This window comes from Sphaerodactylus townsendi, linkage group LG08 (genome assembly GCF_021028975.2).
Source record: "Sphaerodactylus townsendi isolate TG3544 linkage group LG08, MPM_Stown_v2.3, whole genome shotgun sequence".
NCBI classification, from domain to species: domain Eukaryota; kingdom Metazoa; phylum Chordata; class Lepidosauria; order Squamata; family Sphaerodactylidae; genus Sphaerodactylus; species Sphaerodactylus townsendi.
The window spans coordinates 28,509,543-28,525,696 of NC_059432.1; the positions used below are offsets into that span (position 1 = coordinate 28,509,543).

At 45.1% G+C, this 16,154-nt stretch overlaps 3 protein-coding genes across 6 annotated transcripts in view; 2 read left to right on the plus strand and 1 right to left on the minus strand.

Annotated features, from left to right (window-relative positions):
- The window catches only part of ASCC1 (activating signal cointegrator 1 complex subunit 1), a 93,070-nt gene extending 91,010 nt beyond the window's left edge, over nt 1-2,060 (minus strand). Inside the window, exon 1 of the mRNA XM_048504864.1 lies at nt 1,931-2,060. The gene's annotated coding sequence lies outside the window, so the exon portion shown is untranslated. The remainder of the gene's footprint in view (nt 1-1,930) is intronic.
- The window catches only part of ANAPC16 (anaphase promoting complex subunit 16), a 34,410-nt gene continuing 20,052 nt past the window's right edge, over nt 1,797-16,154 (plus strand). Inside the window, exon 1 of one of the 2 annotated variants that reach the window (XM_048504865.1) lies at nt 1,797-1,874. The gene's annotated coding sequence lies outside the window, so the exon portion shown is untranslated. The other variant, XM_048504866.1, reaches the window with a different exon arrangement.
- Nucleotides 8,931-11,700, plus strand: LOC125437395. 3 transcript variants are annotated; one of them, XM_048504863.1, is made up of 5 exons: nt 8,931-9,210; nt 9,351-9,678; nt 9,765-9,851; nt 10,274-10,357; nt 10,915-11,700. In XM_048504863.1, the coding sequence occupies exons 1-5, from the start codon at nt 9,205-9,207 to the stop codon at nt 11,457-11,459; spliced, it is 1,050 nt and encodes a 349-aa protein (XP_048360820.1). In that variant the 5' UTR covers nt 8,931-9,204; the 3' UTR covers nt 11,460-11,700. The 3 variants fall into 3 exon arrangements, with proteins under 3 accessions (XP_048360820.1, XP_048360818.1, XP_048360819.1); XM_048504861.1 differs by having other exon boundaries at nt 8,933-9,678; XM_048504862.1 differs by having other exon boundaries at nt 8,936-9,678; nt 9,765-9,836.

Sequence of the window (16,154 nt, forward strand, 5' to 3'; positions counted from 1 at the left end):
GCAACACCCACCGTCTGCAATAAAACAGCAGTAATATACCAAAAGCCTAGGAAAATAAAGCCTGGCATAAAAGTCTTCTTTGGGGGATAATTCAGCCGTCTTCCTTCAAGGCCCTCTGGGAAATAATTGTTTCATTAAGGAAACTTCCTACAGGGGGCAGCTTATGAATCTTGGAGGACTTTGCGACAATAATCACAGTAAGCTCATCCTTGCACAGAATGTATAAGAAGCAGTCAACAAAGATTAAGTCAGAGCCAAAACACAGTGTCAGATCCTACCAAGCTTTGCGTGCCCCATCTTTACTGAAGCCCCTTTCTCCCACAGGTTTGGTCTATCAAATCAAATCACCTTTATTGGCATGTGTACATATTTGAAACATTATAAAACATTAGGATAAAATGCCTTTGCTAGAAAATTAGCCACATCTTCAGTTCTTCTTGGACTGTGATAATTTAAAAGATAGCGAGTCTTGTCCCTATCAGAGTATAGGTGATCAGTATTCAGATGGGGATCAATTAAGACCCTTCTTAGGGTGTTATGCCCGGTAGAGTATAATAAGATGTGCGCTATAGTTTCTTTTTGCTTGTCTAGGCAATGGCATAATCTGTTCTTTGCTGGGATCTTTAAATATCTTCCTCTGAGGTCAGCCGAGGGCAATGTGTTCATTCGTGCTTGCATAAATGCATGTCTCAAAACTGGTGCTGTTAAATTATAGAAATATGCAGGTAATATTTTATACTTCGGGGTGAGACCTAGATTCAATGGAGAACAAATTTTGTTGGCAGGTTTGGTCTATCTATGTACTCACGATTGCCAGCATGGCCTTTTCGGTGGTTAGAGGGGGCCTTTCTTCTCCCTTCTTGTCTAATGGAACAATAGGTAGGGCCCAAACCCATAACTTTCTATACTGACACTATTCTGACACTGTTTGGGCGTATCTATTCAAGGCACACTCAATCAGTGCATGCAATACCTGCAAGACGCTTTGTGTTATGGACAGGCCCTTCTCATGTGCTCATCAAGGCAGGGATACAGCAGCTACCTGTATGCACAGTGACCCTAGTCCAAAGGGAAACAGCAGAGCTGAGCACAAAACCTGTCACTGGAGGGCAACTTATTGACACCCATGATATCTGCAGTATCCTCTGAGACACAAGACTGAAGCCCTCCCTGATGTGACCTTGCCCACCTTTGGTACCAAGGCCACATCAGGGAGGACTTCAGTCTTGTATCTCAGAGGATACTGCAGAAGATTGCAACCGCAGAGTGGAGGGTTGGGGGGTGGGTGGGAGTGAATCAGAAAATATGTTAGTTTGCCTTTACTTTGCAAAATCTGCCACTTTTTGGGGTGGGAGCAGCTCCTGCGTTCCTCACAGTCATTTCTGGCTTGTCCTGTAAATAGGGCAAGGCCCTCCTAGCCTGGCAAAAGCCGGAAATAATGGCGCTGTGATCAGGAGGAGCAGTTCCATTGGTTGAGCTGGCATCTGCCTTGGCAGGGGAAAAAGGGGGTGACAACCCCACTCCCATAATCAACAAACTGCCACGCAGGCCAGATTTTGTTTTCTCTCAAAGCAATACATGACATAAATATATCAATTCTTTTTTTGTAATCTGCTGAATGACCATTTCCCTCAAATCTCCGCTAATGAATGACATAAATATATCCTTTTGTATTTTCTTAATATCTGGTGAATTACAAATTTCAGCAACTGTCAGAGACCGCGCCTCCTCCCGTTGCCATGGAAACCAACGGCAAGCGCGTGACGTAGACGCCTCTTCCACGTCTTCAAGGCGTGCTCACCTCCGCCGGTCTTTCGGGCATGCGCACGCCTTTCTCGCCAGAGTCGCCGCGCTACTACCACGATCGCGCTGCGGTGAGTGGAACCGTTACCCGAGGGTTGCGGGGGGAGCGTATGGCTGTTTGCCTTACCCGGTCGTTGTGAGCTACGTAAAGGGCGCAAAGGGTGGGTGCCAATTCAGGTGCGTCCGAGCAGCAAAACCGCGCAGTTGGGAAGTGTGTCCCTTTGGCAAAGTGGTTGCGCGCATGCGTCCTATGGGCCGTCCGGGACGCAAGCGCAATAAACGTTTCGAAGTTTCTTAGGCCCGGTGGGGCGTCGGTGTCATATTGCTGTTACGAATGTTGTCCCTCTCAATCCAGCACGTGCTTTACTCGCGAGTCTGTGTCGTGGTATCCAATTGAGGCTTGTTTCTATAGATACGGTGGGATTGACCTCAGAGTGGTGTACAAGATCGGACAGCCCTGATTAGACAACCACTGGACTTCACTTGGAGGGGTTGTAGTATTAGACAATCCCTGGACTTCTCTAGGAGGGGCTGAATCGTGATTTACGCAGGCTGATCGAGTGTAGAATTAAGGATATCGAAGCCCCTTTAAATAAAGATGAGCATAATTCTGATAGCACCAGTTTGCAAGTCTCTTGAAGATGAAGAGATCAGGGTTGTAAACATAGCAATTTTATATCTTGCCATCTCCAGAAGTTAAGGTGGTAAAACACCTCAAATAAAACAACAGAAAACCTTAACTGCCTCAATAAACAAATTAAAAAGGCAGCAGTTGGGCCAGTTATAAGTATTTTTTAAACAGTGGGCAGTAAGCCAGTAGTATAAAAACAAGGTGAGTCGGAAGAAAGCAGGAGAAGGAGTCAATGGAAAGCCTGGGTGAACCACAGTGCTTTGGCCTGGGGCCTAAAAAGTCAGTAATATTAGTGTTAGATGAGCTGGGTGAGTGCTAGATGACGTGGAGGTATGTCTGCTTGCAGGGGACCATCACTGAGAAGGCCCCATTGCTGCTTGCCTTGCTTTTGTAGGTGCAGGCATCAAGAGGAGCCCTTTAAGATCAATTGCCCTTTAGATAATTGGATCTTGCTGTATCCATCCCTAGTTCAGACTGGTCCAGCAGGCTTTCTCACGCAGATGCCAACCAGTTTCCTTGGAGGCAAAATAGCAGGGCATGGAGGCTGATGTTACCTCCTGATCCTCTATCATGCACTCCCTTTCTCCTTCCCAACCCCTCCTCACAACGTAGGTGTGCCACAGCCAGATGATGGGCCCCCTCCCCTCTTCCCCTGTAGGAGCCCTAACAGTTTATGTACCCCAGCACAATGGGGCAGACTCCTCCGAGAACAGGTGATGCTTACCTTCAGTGCATTCAAAGGAGGTGTTTGTTCCATTATAGAGGGGATATGCCTCCAGTTTATTCCCACTCAAGTTTGGGGATCATGTCACCTATTCAGAGACACAAGTGACCCCATGACACCCACCACTGAGGACCAGCTGCTGGTGTGGCTCAAATGAACAGGCTCAGCTCCTCTCTCGGTGCTCTGACAGTGTGCATTTACAAAAGTTCTGTTTATCCTTGTAATGAAGAACAGTGTTTTGCCTGCCTGCCCACCTTTCTAATCAGTCTTTGGCATGATTGCCTCTCTTCTAAAGTTTTCAGACTCTCCTCATAGGGAAGGCGCTCCAACCCTCCCCCGTTCTGTACTTTTCCAGCTCTGCACTTCATTTTTTTGAGATATAGTGACCAGAACTGCACAGAGTATTCCAAATGGGGCTGCACCATACATTTTTTTTGCTGTCAAGTCACAGTGGACTTATGGTGACCCCTTAGGGGTTTTCAAGGCAAAAGAAGTTCAGAGGTGCTTTGCCATTGCCTGCCTCTGCATCATGACCCTGATATTCCTTGGAGATCTCCCATCCAAATACTAGCAAGGGCCAACCCTGCTTAGCTTCTGAGATCTGATGAGCTCAGGCTAGCCTTGGGCTATCCAAGTCAGGGCATCGATCCATACAGGGATGTTATAATATTGGCAGTACCATGTCCTAAACTGTCAAGGGCTTAAAAAAAAAAGAATTAGCACTGTGCTATAGATGGGATGTTGGAGTACAATTTGAGAGACCCAGGTTGAAATACATCCTCTGTCATGAATTGTTCTAGGCAACCTGGGCTGGTCACTCTCTTTTAGTCGAACTACTTCTCAGGGTGGTGGTTCTGAACGTAAAATGGAAGAAGCGAGAACAGTGTGCTGCCCTGATCTTAGAGGAAGGACAGAATAAAAATGTTCAAGATTAGTAAAGGACTTTAAATTGTGCTGGTAACACATAGGCAGCCAGTTCAGATCTTTTATCTCAAGAGTGATACTGTATCATTTTAAGCATTATTAAGAAATATATGCACATCTACCCCACCTTATAGTTTTAAGGCATAAGAAGGTAATTACCAAAAGGACACACATACACAAGCAACATTGACAAGGCAGAGGGAAGCCAGCAGAATGTTTAAATTAAAAGTAAATTTGCACTTATCTTTAATATATCCCCTTCCCATTTACATGGAGGCTTATGCAAGGGAGTTGTTTCTAGAAACCAGTACAGATGTACCAAGGATCCTAAGGTAGTCCCCTAGTTGCTTTTTGATGGCCCTGCTATGTATGTAAATTTAATACTGGAAATTATTTTCTTGCCAATGCATCTTCATACAAGGGGGGGAAGAGGACGAACCAGGTATAGAATAGTCCTGCAGATTTTTGGCATGGTAGATGCACTTAACTCTGAATATTTAGTTTCTGACTCTGGCTCCTACTTGGATATGAAACATTAAAACAATCTAAAACAGAGGAGGATCCTGAATTCCTGACATAATCTATGATCTATTGTCCTTTGTGTTTTGCCAGTGGGGGTAGTTTCCAAAAGCATTCAGGGGGATTGTGCTCCACAGTCTCATTATGGTACATATTTCATGAATTATGCTCTTTTTTTTCAAATGGAGCCAAATAGAAAGCTTGCAAAGGTGTGTGCCAGTATTGATTTGTCAGTCTTAGAGGTGACTCAAGATTCTTTGCTTTTACTTTGTCCTAGAGTTGTAGAACTATGTTCAGGGAGTAGGGATTCTTTATTTTCACCTGCATGGCCATTGGCTCTCCATGCTGGTCAGGGGCTGATGTGGGAATTCCCATCCAGTTCCTGAACATCATGGAGATTGGCCATGCAGGTGAAACGGTTCCCTACCCCTGTCCTAGAGGAAAAGATCACCCAGCCCCCGCCCCTTGCTTTCCTAAACACCCTCAAATAGCCTTTGATGTGAAACCTGCTGTGTCTGTAATTGAGGGGTTGATTGTTGGAAGCTCATTCCAGTTCCTGTTGTATATTTGTAAGCTATTCAGATGGAACAGGATTGGTGATGCATTGATGAGCTTTTCATAGAGGCAGTTGGGTCCTTGAATCATGTGCTCTAAACTGAGAGAACACTGGACTTCCAAAATGCAGCCACCCCTGTCTGTTTATTCACCTCCAGGAGAGAGTTCTGGAATATAAAGGGTAGGGAGCAAGTTTTATTTACGGTGCCTGTATTTTTTATTTTACACTGTAGACACAGAAACCTTTGCGAAAAACAACTACACTGGAGCCGTATGTTTTATCAGATTTTCTTGTGCTTGAGTATGGATAGCTTTTCTGGCTTACATTGGAGCAGCACTAAAAATGGGAGCTTAAGAAAAAAATGGTTTCCATGGCTGTATTAACTGATTATCCCTGCCGTGTCAAGCTTTTGAAGATGCATTGCCTCCAGCAAACATTTGGGGGTCTTGCTGAGCCATTGATCAGGTAGTCCTCAGAGCAGGAGTTTACACGGGTGAAATGGGCAGCTTGGCTCATAAAAGCAAAGGGGGGGAAATCTGTAATTGATAGTGGTGGTGAATCCAGACTAGATAGTGAAAGCAGTTGGGTGCTTCATTAGGAAAATAGCCGTAGTTTGAACGAGGGTGTGTGGTTTTTCAAGTGCTGCACATTAAAGGCTTGAAATGGGATTTCTTTGGATCAGGCGAGTAGTTAATGCAACAAGACAGCAGACTCTACTTAAGGGATTTGTAACTTGTGGCTTAAAAATAGCTGGCCAGAAGAATAAAAGCAAAAGCAGTTTTGAATCACTACAATGTATGTGTGGAGTGAAGTGGGGGCTGTTGAAACGGTTTTAAACTCACCGCCTCCCTTTTCCACACAGGAAGCACAGTGAAGAAATAGCAGGCTAGTGCATTTTGAGGAGGGTGTTTTAAGGAATTGGTACCAGTTTTCACCAGTTTTCCTGACGCTGGGCTTTTTCTCCCGAGTCTGCAGGCTGAGTGAAAGATCTGTGTTGGCTAAAAATGTCCATTCAAGTTAAAAAGGGTTTATTTCTACTTTCACACTATAACAGCTTCTTCAGCAACTTAGTAGGTGCAATGTTATTTGTGGTGCCTCTTGTATACTTAGGAATTGAGGCTCAAGAAAGCCTTTGAACTGAGCTGGTTAGTCACCTCTCCCTAATATTCCATTTTACCTCGCGTTTGAGGGCCAGGTCAGACTAGCAGTCATGTTAACTAGACTGCAATGGCAAAAAGACAAGTACCGGTAATCTTTTTGCATTCAAGGAGCTGATCTCCCGACTGCAAGCCGTGTGCACATCTTTTAAAATGATGACTTGGATTGTGTCATGGGTGCTGCCTTCAAGTTGCTTACAAGCAGAAAAGCGTTGGATCTGTTGTTCATAGAAGTCTAGCCTCATTGTTTATGTATATGGGCATAATTTATGTTATAAAAGAAATTGGTGGCCATAGAGTTCAAGCTTGGAAGTAGTTTATTCTGGGCACTGTGAAGCTAGGGATTAGTGCTTTGATGGGGAAGCCCCTTGTAAATGGTTCTTTAAAAAATACTGTGGGGAGCAACAGTCACTTGGTAGTGAAGGATCTGCCTGGCGTACCAAAGGATCCAGGTTTGATCTGTGGCATCTCCAGTTAACATAATTGGGTAGTAGACTGCTACAAAACCTCCCCAAGTCTTCTGCCTGAAACCTACAAAGCTTCGGGGAATGCAAAGCAGTTGTTGCTTACCTGGGGGGCCAGTATAAGGCAGCTTTAAACCTATTTCCTTTTGAAGTGACACAGGACTCTTGTCTTTCCAGGGGTTAAGCTTTTCTAGGTTTTGTATGCCATCAAGTGGTGAAATTTATATTGCAGCTTACATGGAAATACAACTGTTTTGCAAGCACATTGAACCCCCCCCCCTTTACATTTTTTTTTTTGCACTGCCTGGAATATAGGATAAAAAAGTCAAGAGCTAGAAGCTGGGGACAGCTCAGAGACTACATTGATGAATATTTCTGTGCATGCTGCAGAACTGGAGTGTGTGCAGTTTTGAGGGTATTCCATAGGAGCAGAGCCCTTTGTTAGTTATTCATCTGCTACCTTTTTGTCTAAATAAATGTGAACTTCAAAGGTATATTTAATTGTAATTCCTTTAGTATTGTCTGCTTTTAAAGCTGACTCTGCAACTGGATATGCACTATTGAGTTCTGTCTTCCCTACCAGCTGTAGGTTAACTTGGGTGCACATACCTCTAAGTCACCTGGAACATACCTGGCCATTGCCTTTGACGGCCTCCCATGGACAGCTGAGCCCATTAGGTTCTATGCTCCCCAGGGCTGGGGTGTATAGTGCGAACTGAGTCTGGGCATTTCCAATGCTTGAAGGCTGCTAGTTGTTTCCATAAAGGGTATTTTGTCTGTTCTCCATGTGTTAACTTTTTGGTGATATGCTGCAGTTTGAGCACGGGGGGGCATCACTTCGAAAAGGGAGTCAGTCTTGGCTTCCCCAAGTCTTCATAGCTGCATTAATTTGAAGCTGAGCTTTGGTTGGTGGACAAAATCCTTCTGGAATATGAGGTACCTCTCTGGTAGCATGTCTGGACTGCGTGGCTGTGGTCGTGTGGTTTTGGATATTAATGCTAAACCCACCTGAACACAGCCACCTAGCCCAGAGAGCCCCCAACAGCCAGTTGGCAATATATGTGTGTGACAGCCCTCATTTGTTCTGCTGAGATTTATTTAGCATCAGTTAAACTTTAACACCAGATCAATTGTGTTCGAACCATCCTGCAGTCTTCTTGACCCAGACGTTGTAGTAGATTACAAAAAGTGAAGAGTGCAGTTTGGCTTTCAACTGCGATCTGGCGTCCGCCTTGCCTTGTTGTGCAAACTGAGGCTTCGATCCTGTGCCAGCTTTCTTGGAAGCGAGGCTCATAAGACAATGCTAACCTGTTTGGAATGGCTTTGCGACCTCTGGCTTTATGTACAGCAGTGCTTCGGGCCTGAAAGTTTTCTGCTGTGTGGTCTGTGGGAGTGAAAAAGCTGCCAGTTCTGGCTCACAGACCTCGCAGCTACGCATTGTAATATTACGATCTGTCTTCTTAGGTTGCGTTCCTAAACAAGACAGGAAAGCAAGGCCCTTTCCACAGACAGTTTAAAGCAGGAAATAAAATGTTTCCTCCATGGTGTTCCGCATAGTTTCCCCCAACTTAGGTCCCGAAAATGTTTTATTTCCAGCCCCGAAATGTTTTAAACAAATCCCCTTTTACAAAAGTTGTTGAGTCTGAAACGTTGTCAAAACATCTTCTTGCTATGCAGTTAAATGTGCAACTTTTTGCAGCTCCATGCCCCCCCTTCCTATAATCCTGTGGCTCTCCTCCATTTTCTGCAATTTTAGTTCTCCAGCTGTCTGCCATTTTCTGCAATTTTCTAATCACATTTTGTCATCTGCCATCACAGCTGTCCACCATTTTCTACATCGATCTGCAGTAATTCATTCATTATTGCTTGCCTATAAAACAAATGTGCCGTTCCCCCCCCCCCTTTTTTAAATTTGCCTGTTGTGGAATTGATGATTTGTAAATTCTAATGGTTGAAGCTTCAGTGGTCTGAGTACATGACGGGAGTGAGAAGTGATTATCGCTATTATTGTGTTTTCATTACTACTATCTTTAATGCCATTGATGCTATTTAGGATAAAGGCAGGGTGTCCAACTCTGGTGCCCCAGATGTTTCATGGACTACAATTCCCATCAATTCATGCTGACAGGGGCTGATGGGAATCGCAGTCCGTGAACATCTGGGGCACCAGAGTTGGACACCCCTGGGATAAAGAGTGGGGAAATGGGGAAGTGGGGAAACTTAAAAGTACTGTGTGGAAAAAAATTGGTTGTGACTTTGGGAATTGGTTGTGACTTTGAACGTCACCTCCAATAGGAGCTCTGATCTGAGGGCAGGAACCATTACGCTGCTGGAAATTTGCCACCGCAGACAACAGCAGCCATTTTATTCTTTTTCCTTGTAGGTGGTTAGGTGTTCGGAGTGAGAGTTGAGTGAGAAGATGGCAAATGGCGGTAAGCCTGTAAGACGAGGGGTAGCATGGAGGGAAAGGGAGACATTAGACCTCCTCTCAATCTGGGGGGAAGAGGCCATCCAGAAGGCTTTGGTTAACAACTTTAGAAATACTGATGTGTTTGACTGGGTGGCAACACAGATGGCGGCACTTGGACACAAGAGGAGCGCGGTGGAGTGCCGCACTAAAACAAAGGCCCTGAAACACAAATACAACCGTGCAGGGGCCCATAGTTACGGGTTGGGGAACGCGCCAGCAACCTGCCCTTTTTACTGGGAGCTGGATCGGATCCTCAGGGGGGATGCAAGTAGTAGGCCACCCCAAGTGGCTAGGGGTTCAAACCTACAAGTGCTAGTAGTTGATCCACCCCAAAACCAAGAATGTACTCCAAGGCCAGAAGAGCTCTTCTCATTCAATCTGGAAACAATTAAACAGGAGGACATGCACCATTTCACATCCTTGGACTCAGGTAAGGAGGAGTACATCTTCTTTTTATTTGAATATCGAGGCTTCATGACATACAGGAAACATTCTTTTTTATCATCCAAAAACCAGGTGAATCCTCAAGCGCTTTGTCCCAAGATCCCGATGAGACCTTAATTAATCAAGGAGCAGAGGCAGAGGAAGGTATGTTATTTTCAGGTATGATATCCTCTTTTAACTTCAATTTTGGGGAGGAGAGGGTGGAACCAGGCTCTCTGGCTTCCAGAACTATGCTTCTATATCCTGGGCCCAGAGGAAGAGAAGGGGTCCCTCCTTTGTAGTCTGGCTGGGAGACCCTGTCTTCCAGAACTCTGCTGCTGTAAACTGACAGAAGATAGGAGAGCACAGGTAAGAAAAAAAGGGGGCGGGGAAACCACTGGCCCTGCCTTCCAGAACTCTGCTGCTGTAACCTGAGCACAGCAGAGCACAGGTAGGAAGAAGATGGGGGTGGAGGGATGGATGACCATGCCCCGCCCTTCCAGAACTGTGCCCCAGTTACTGTGTGTTTATGACTGCCCTTCTGTTTTAATGTCAGTGCCAACTCAGACATGTGGGGATTTGTCCTGTGCTTGACTTGTCAGGGGTCCCACCAGATATTGGTGAAACGGGTAACCAAGGAGACCAGGATGGGGGCAATGGCACAACCTTGCAACAGGATCAGGATGGTGAGTACCAGTTCTCCTTAACCATTATTTTCCTGTCTGCCTTCAGCATTGCCAGCAAAGAGGATTGAACCTTCCCACTAGGGTCTCCAAATGAAAGCCTCTGTGGACCTAGCTTTTTACAGGCTTGAGGTCCAACCTGAAGCTGAGGGAATTTGCTACCCCTCCTAATTTTTGGTGTCACCTGCAAATTTGATGAGTATGCCTTGTATTCCGTAATCCAAGTCATTCATAAAAATATCGAATAACTCTGGGCCCAGGACAGAACCCTGCGGGACCCCACAAATCACTTCTCCCAGGATGAAGATGAGTCATTGGTGATCAACCTTTGGGTTCAACCAATTACAAATCCATCTACTGGTATCATTTTCTAGCCCACATTTTACTTGGATTTTTTTTCAAGGATATCTTGGCCGGGGAGTGGGCTGCCAAAGGCCTTACTGAAATCAGGGCATGGTAAATCCTCAGCAATCTACCAAGCTCGTCGCTCTGTCACAAAAAAGGTACCGTTAGCGAGCCCTCTATTCCATCATCCAGTATTTCCTTTTCTCTTAACCCAGCACAAGGCAAGATCTGTGATGCTGCACCGCCATCTCCTGAGACCAGGTTGTCAGCAGCAAGAAATCGCAACAGACACGTCTCTCTGCTCTCCGACGTGGCCTGGCAAATGGTGCGCCAGTCTGCCCTCGATGCGGAGAGATCACAGCAGCTGCAGAAAGAGATCCTTCTGGAGGAGAGGCGTTGCCATCAGGAGAACCTGGTGGAGGAAAGACGTCGTCACGAGCAGATGCTCTCGGAGGAGAATCGTAGATATGAAGCACTGCTTGAGGAAAGCAGACTGGAGAGGGAGGCATTCCAGTGTGCCGCGGACAGAAGCTGCAACCTGATGTTTGAGGCTGTAACTGCTATAAAAACCATGACTGGGTTGATGATGTTGAAGCATTCAGGGCAGACACCACCAGTGGGTAATATTGATGTACTGCATGAAAACACTAATAACCCTGAGCTGTCAACATCCTCTGCCTCCCAATGCTCTGAAAAGATCCCCCACGCTCCCTCCAAGCACAGACAAGCTAGACGTACAGTTGATCGACTGGATTTGTGAGATCTCAGGAGTCACATCCCACAAAAGTTACCTGGCTCCTTGCAGTGCAATAAAGGAGCGGGGTTGTATTTTATATGTATGCGTCATTCTTTGTTTATGTTTTTTAAAGTGTAGCGTTAATGTCTCTTGTTTGTGTGAGTGGAAATAGTCGTCCTTCACGTCGAAAAAAGTAGGAATGGTCTTGAATCATAGATGTGTATTTAAATTTTAACAAACAATATCTATACCTGAACATATTAAACTGTTTTGTACAATATTTATTTATGGAGAAAATTTGAAAAAAGAAAATACACCTGAACATATTAAACTGTTCTGGAGAAAATTTGAAAAAAATAGGCCACTGTAACTAATTATGTCTCAACTGGTCTTTTTTATGCCACACATCTTTCCGTGCTGCCAATCTGCGCTGCACACCTCCTCTTCTCTCCAGCCTCTTATTCTGCAGTGAAGGATGCTCATTGTACACAGAAAAGATTGGTCAGAGATTGGTACAAGCTGCCGATTAATTTTCCAGCAGCAGTTTAACTTATTTGTAGCCAGACATCTTCTTTTAAACGCCTGCTGCTCCGCAGGCTCCTCACTCTATTCTGATCCCTCATCTGTGTCTCCTTGCTGGGGGACCACTTCTGTTCAACGAGCTATGGGTATGGTTACACCCAGAGACATGGGGGGAAATGGTGCCCGGAGACAACTCCTTCTGCAGGTGACCCCCTGCCCCCGCACTCCCTACAGCAGGACCCGAGTCGGCCTCCAGGGACGTGCTTTTAAAAGCATGTCCTTGGAGGCCAGCTCGGCTCCTGCTCTCCCCAGGCTCTGGTGAAGGCAGAATCTGGGCTGCAGGGAGCTGTGGGGGGGCCTCGGGGGGGTCCCCACCCCCAAGCCCCACCCCCGTACTTTTAAAAGCACGTCTGTGGAGGCCGGCTTGGCTCCTGTTCTCCCCAGGCTCTGGGGAGGGCAGAGGCCGGGAGGGTGGTGGGGCGCTGCGGCAGGGGTGCACACGCCATTTCATCATGTGGCCAGGTGTCCGGCGCCCCCTCACATGACCGAAAGGTGTGTGCCTGGGGACATTGGTATCCCCATATCCCTAGGCCATTCGTCCCTGGTTACACCTGAGGGTCCTGAACAGTTGAACCAAAAAAGGAATTTGCAAATAATCATTCACTGAATGCATTGAGACCACAAGGAGGACAAACTAGAGAGACGCATTGTAGTTTGTGGGTTGCCACATAATTATGGGGAATGGGGGGAGAACTGTCCCGTGCCAACAGGCAGATCAAGCCATGGAAAGGCATTGTTAATCTCGTCACAGAACTGTGATTTTCTGCAAAACTTTTGGTAAGGATTTGTCTAACCTGGTTGAGGATCCTCCTCCACAGTCTCTTGCTCCTCTACAGGCATGCCCTGTCCTTCCTCCATAGGATCTGTTTGGAAAAGCCAGTTCAGAAATTGCTGAAAGGACCACATGCGGGTCATGATCACAATCTGTCTGTGGCCTTCCACCAGAACCATGTGAACTGTACACCAAAGTGGTGGTAATTCCTTTCTGTTGTCAGATGTCATGGCATGGTACTCTGACAGCTCATCCTGCAGCCATGTTGAATATTTTGGCTTCATTAAAGCAACTCAGGTTTTTCCTTTCCTGAAATATGGAATTTAATATTTACTCTTGGCCGATCGAGCTTGGCTTTTTTGAAAACATTCTGAAAACATTCCGAAATATTTTTGAGTGGTCGACTGCATAGCGATCAAGGGGGAGAGATACATTTGGAGCCAACTGCATAATCTCAACACTCACAAATGTATGTTGAGATTAGAACTTTAGTTCCATGATCAGACTCACCCTGATCCCCTTCCAGCACCTCCCCTCACAAGTTCTGCCTTTTCCTGAGGTGGGGCTTCTCTGTGCACTCTGCTTGCCGTAGCTGCGGGCCACTGTAATTTGGGTAATCAACAAGCGGACTACGTGGCAAACAGTTCATATGTGAATGCAGAGATTACATTACGTTCTGGAGGTTTAGAACTCGGGCAAATATCATCATATGCCACGATGGCCTGGCTGAGAACTGTCAGATACTGGCTACGTGATCCACTATTTGCAGGATCACTCCAGTTTGTTACACCTCATGCTTTCCGACTATGCAAATTCTAGGTGGCTGAAACTAGTTGAGGGAAAAATCAACACTCTTGGCTTTTCATTAGAGTCGCTTTTAGTCCCTTCTTTCCCCTATCAGAAGCATATAGCTGCTTGAAAACTAAGCTATTAGAACAAGAGTATCGGATATGATAACAGCTGGCAGGAAAACGTGTTCCCTGACCCTGCTTATTCCAATTGAACAAGGACACAATTATTTACAGCGGATCACCAACCCTAAATTAAGAGCTTTAACACTGGCCAGATTCAATTTAATGCCTCTATGCTGCTCTATGGCAGATATCAACAAATTGATAAACATGAGGAGGCTATGTCCATGCATGGGTCAGGTGGAGACACCTCGATCATACCCTCTTTCATTGTGTAGCGCTCTTTGCAAAAAATCAGAATGTCAATCTGCACTTATCCCATTTCTGTATAACAATCTAACTGATGCTCTTAAGATACCTATGCTTTTGAACAACATGGATCCCACAGTGTGTGAGAATGTAGCAAAATTTCTGCTAACAATAATAGACGTAAGTCTAGATGAATAACAACCAATGTCTATGTATTATGAACACATATAGCCAGCAGTAATTTTTCTAGCTTCTGTCAGTATCCGATGACGTTTAAGTGAGTTAACTTAGCTGAAGGAATGTCCTATAGTTACAGAAGGACCATGTATATATTTTAGTATTTAGTATTTTAGTACCAGTGTCTATAATTGTGAGCAATAATGGGCAAATTTTGTATGCTGATTTTGTATGTTTATTTTATGCCAATAAAGGCTTGTGATTTGATTTACTGTGTGCAGTAAAAAAGTCCAGCCACAAAAGGTTGGTCGTACAGCTCTGAAAGAAAAGGGGGGACTGATCCTTTTCTTTTTTGGGTGTGTGTGTGTGTGTGTGTGATAACCTGCAAACACAGAGCAGGCAAAAACGTTGGTCTTACATTTTGGGGGAAAGAATAATGGGGAGTTTAGTGTGACTTTCCCCCCTCCTTCCTTTTTAAAAGTATTTATTTTTAAATCTATTCTTTCACATAGCAAAATTCTCCCATTGTTCCTCATAGCGGATTTCCCATGTTGTCCCATGTAGCTTAACTCTCCATTCCTTCCAGTTAATGATATTTATTCATTAGAATAAGTATATATTACAGTTTACTATTGTTTTCATTTTGAATTATATATGCGGAATATGAAAGTACCATAATCTTTTCAGTGCTTAGGGCCTCTAAAGGTCGCAATCCAGTCCTGGGTATCTCATCATGGCCCTTTGCTTCACAGATGCTATGCAGCACCACACAGGCTGAAGTTACATACTGAAGGAAGACCGTCAGCTTTGCTGTGAGGCATTTCCACCTTGCCTTCAGTCTCCCAAACGCACACTCCACCACGTTTCTGGCCCAACTCAGGTGGTAGTTGAATTGCGTCTCCCGTGCATTATGTGATGAGCCATCTACGCATTGGAAAGGCACCATCAGCCAGAGTAACTGGTGAGATAGGGACCCTTTGTAGAGTTGGAGTTGGGTTCCCTGGAACATGCAAGCCATTGTCCATCGCTTTGCAGATGTTGGAATGAATGAACACAAAGGAGTTGTGATTCCTTCCAGAGTGCCCAGTCTCTGCATCAATGAAGCAGCTGCTGTCGTCCACATCAGGAGGGCAGAGGAGAATGTTTTGCAATTGGCATATTCCCCTGGCTTCCCTCCTGGATGCCAGATTGGAAGGTGAGAGCCAACCAGAGCTCCCGCACAGTGTGGGAATCTTAATTGGCTGAAACCAGCCATCACCCATGGATTAAGGGGAAAGTACTGTTAGTAAACACTTTAAAAAGTCATCCTTGCAATTTTGGCATCACAATGCATCCTCTTTTCCAAAGCTTACTGTTTGTTCTCTGTCACAGAAAACACAGTCGTTGATATATAAGAGTCCAACATCACTGTAGGAACTTAATATTATTAATGGAATTGTCCAGGGAAAAGATATGTCACAAATACTAGGAAACAGAGTTGCATACCAAAGGGTATTTAATTTAAAGAAACACAAACATGGAAATGATGGGGAATGAACTCTAACATGGGGAGTCATCTCTTACGGACATGCTATAACAAGTACTATCACATAATGAAAAATGGTTGTAGGTGCACTGTTCTGATATGTATCTGCTCACGTATAGAATAATACTTCTGACATACTGCAAGGTAGGCAGAAAACATTAAAGGAAGCACTGTTCTAAGGCTGCAATATAAATTATTTGGTGAAGGCATAATTTAAAATAAAGAGGCTAACAGAAGAAGAGACAGAAGGGTCAACAAACGTAAGAATCAACACACCTTTGCCACATCAGGATGAAGACCAATTATCTTCCTGTACAGCTGAGCCTCTATTGCCAGGCAGACCTCCACCACGATTTCAGCAACAGTGGACAGTCCAATCCCAAACTGTTCATGAACCTCACGATAGGTGGGTTGGATTGGCCAAGTACCAGAGTGTGATGGCCACAAACTTCTCCACAGGTATTAGCTGCCTCATCGTGGTAGTCTGGTGATGAAGATGTCCC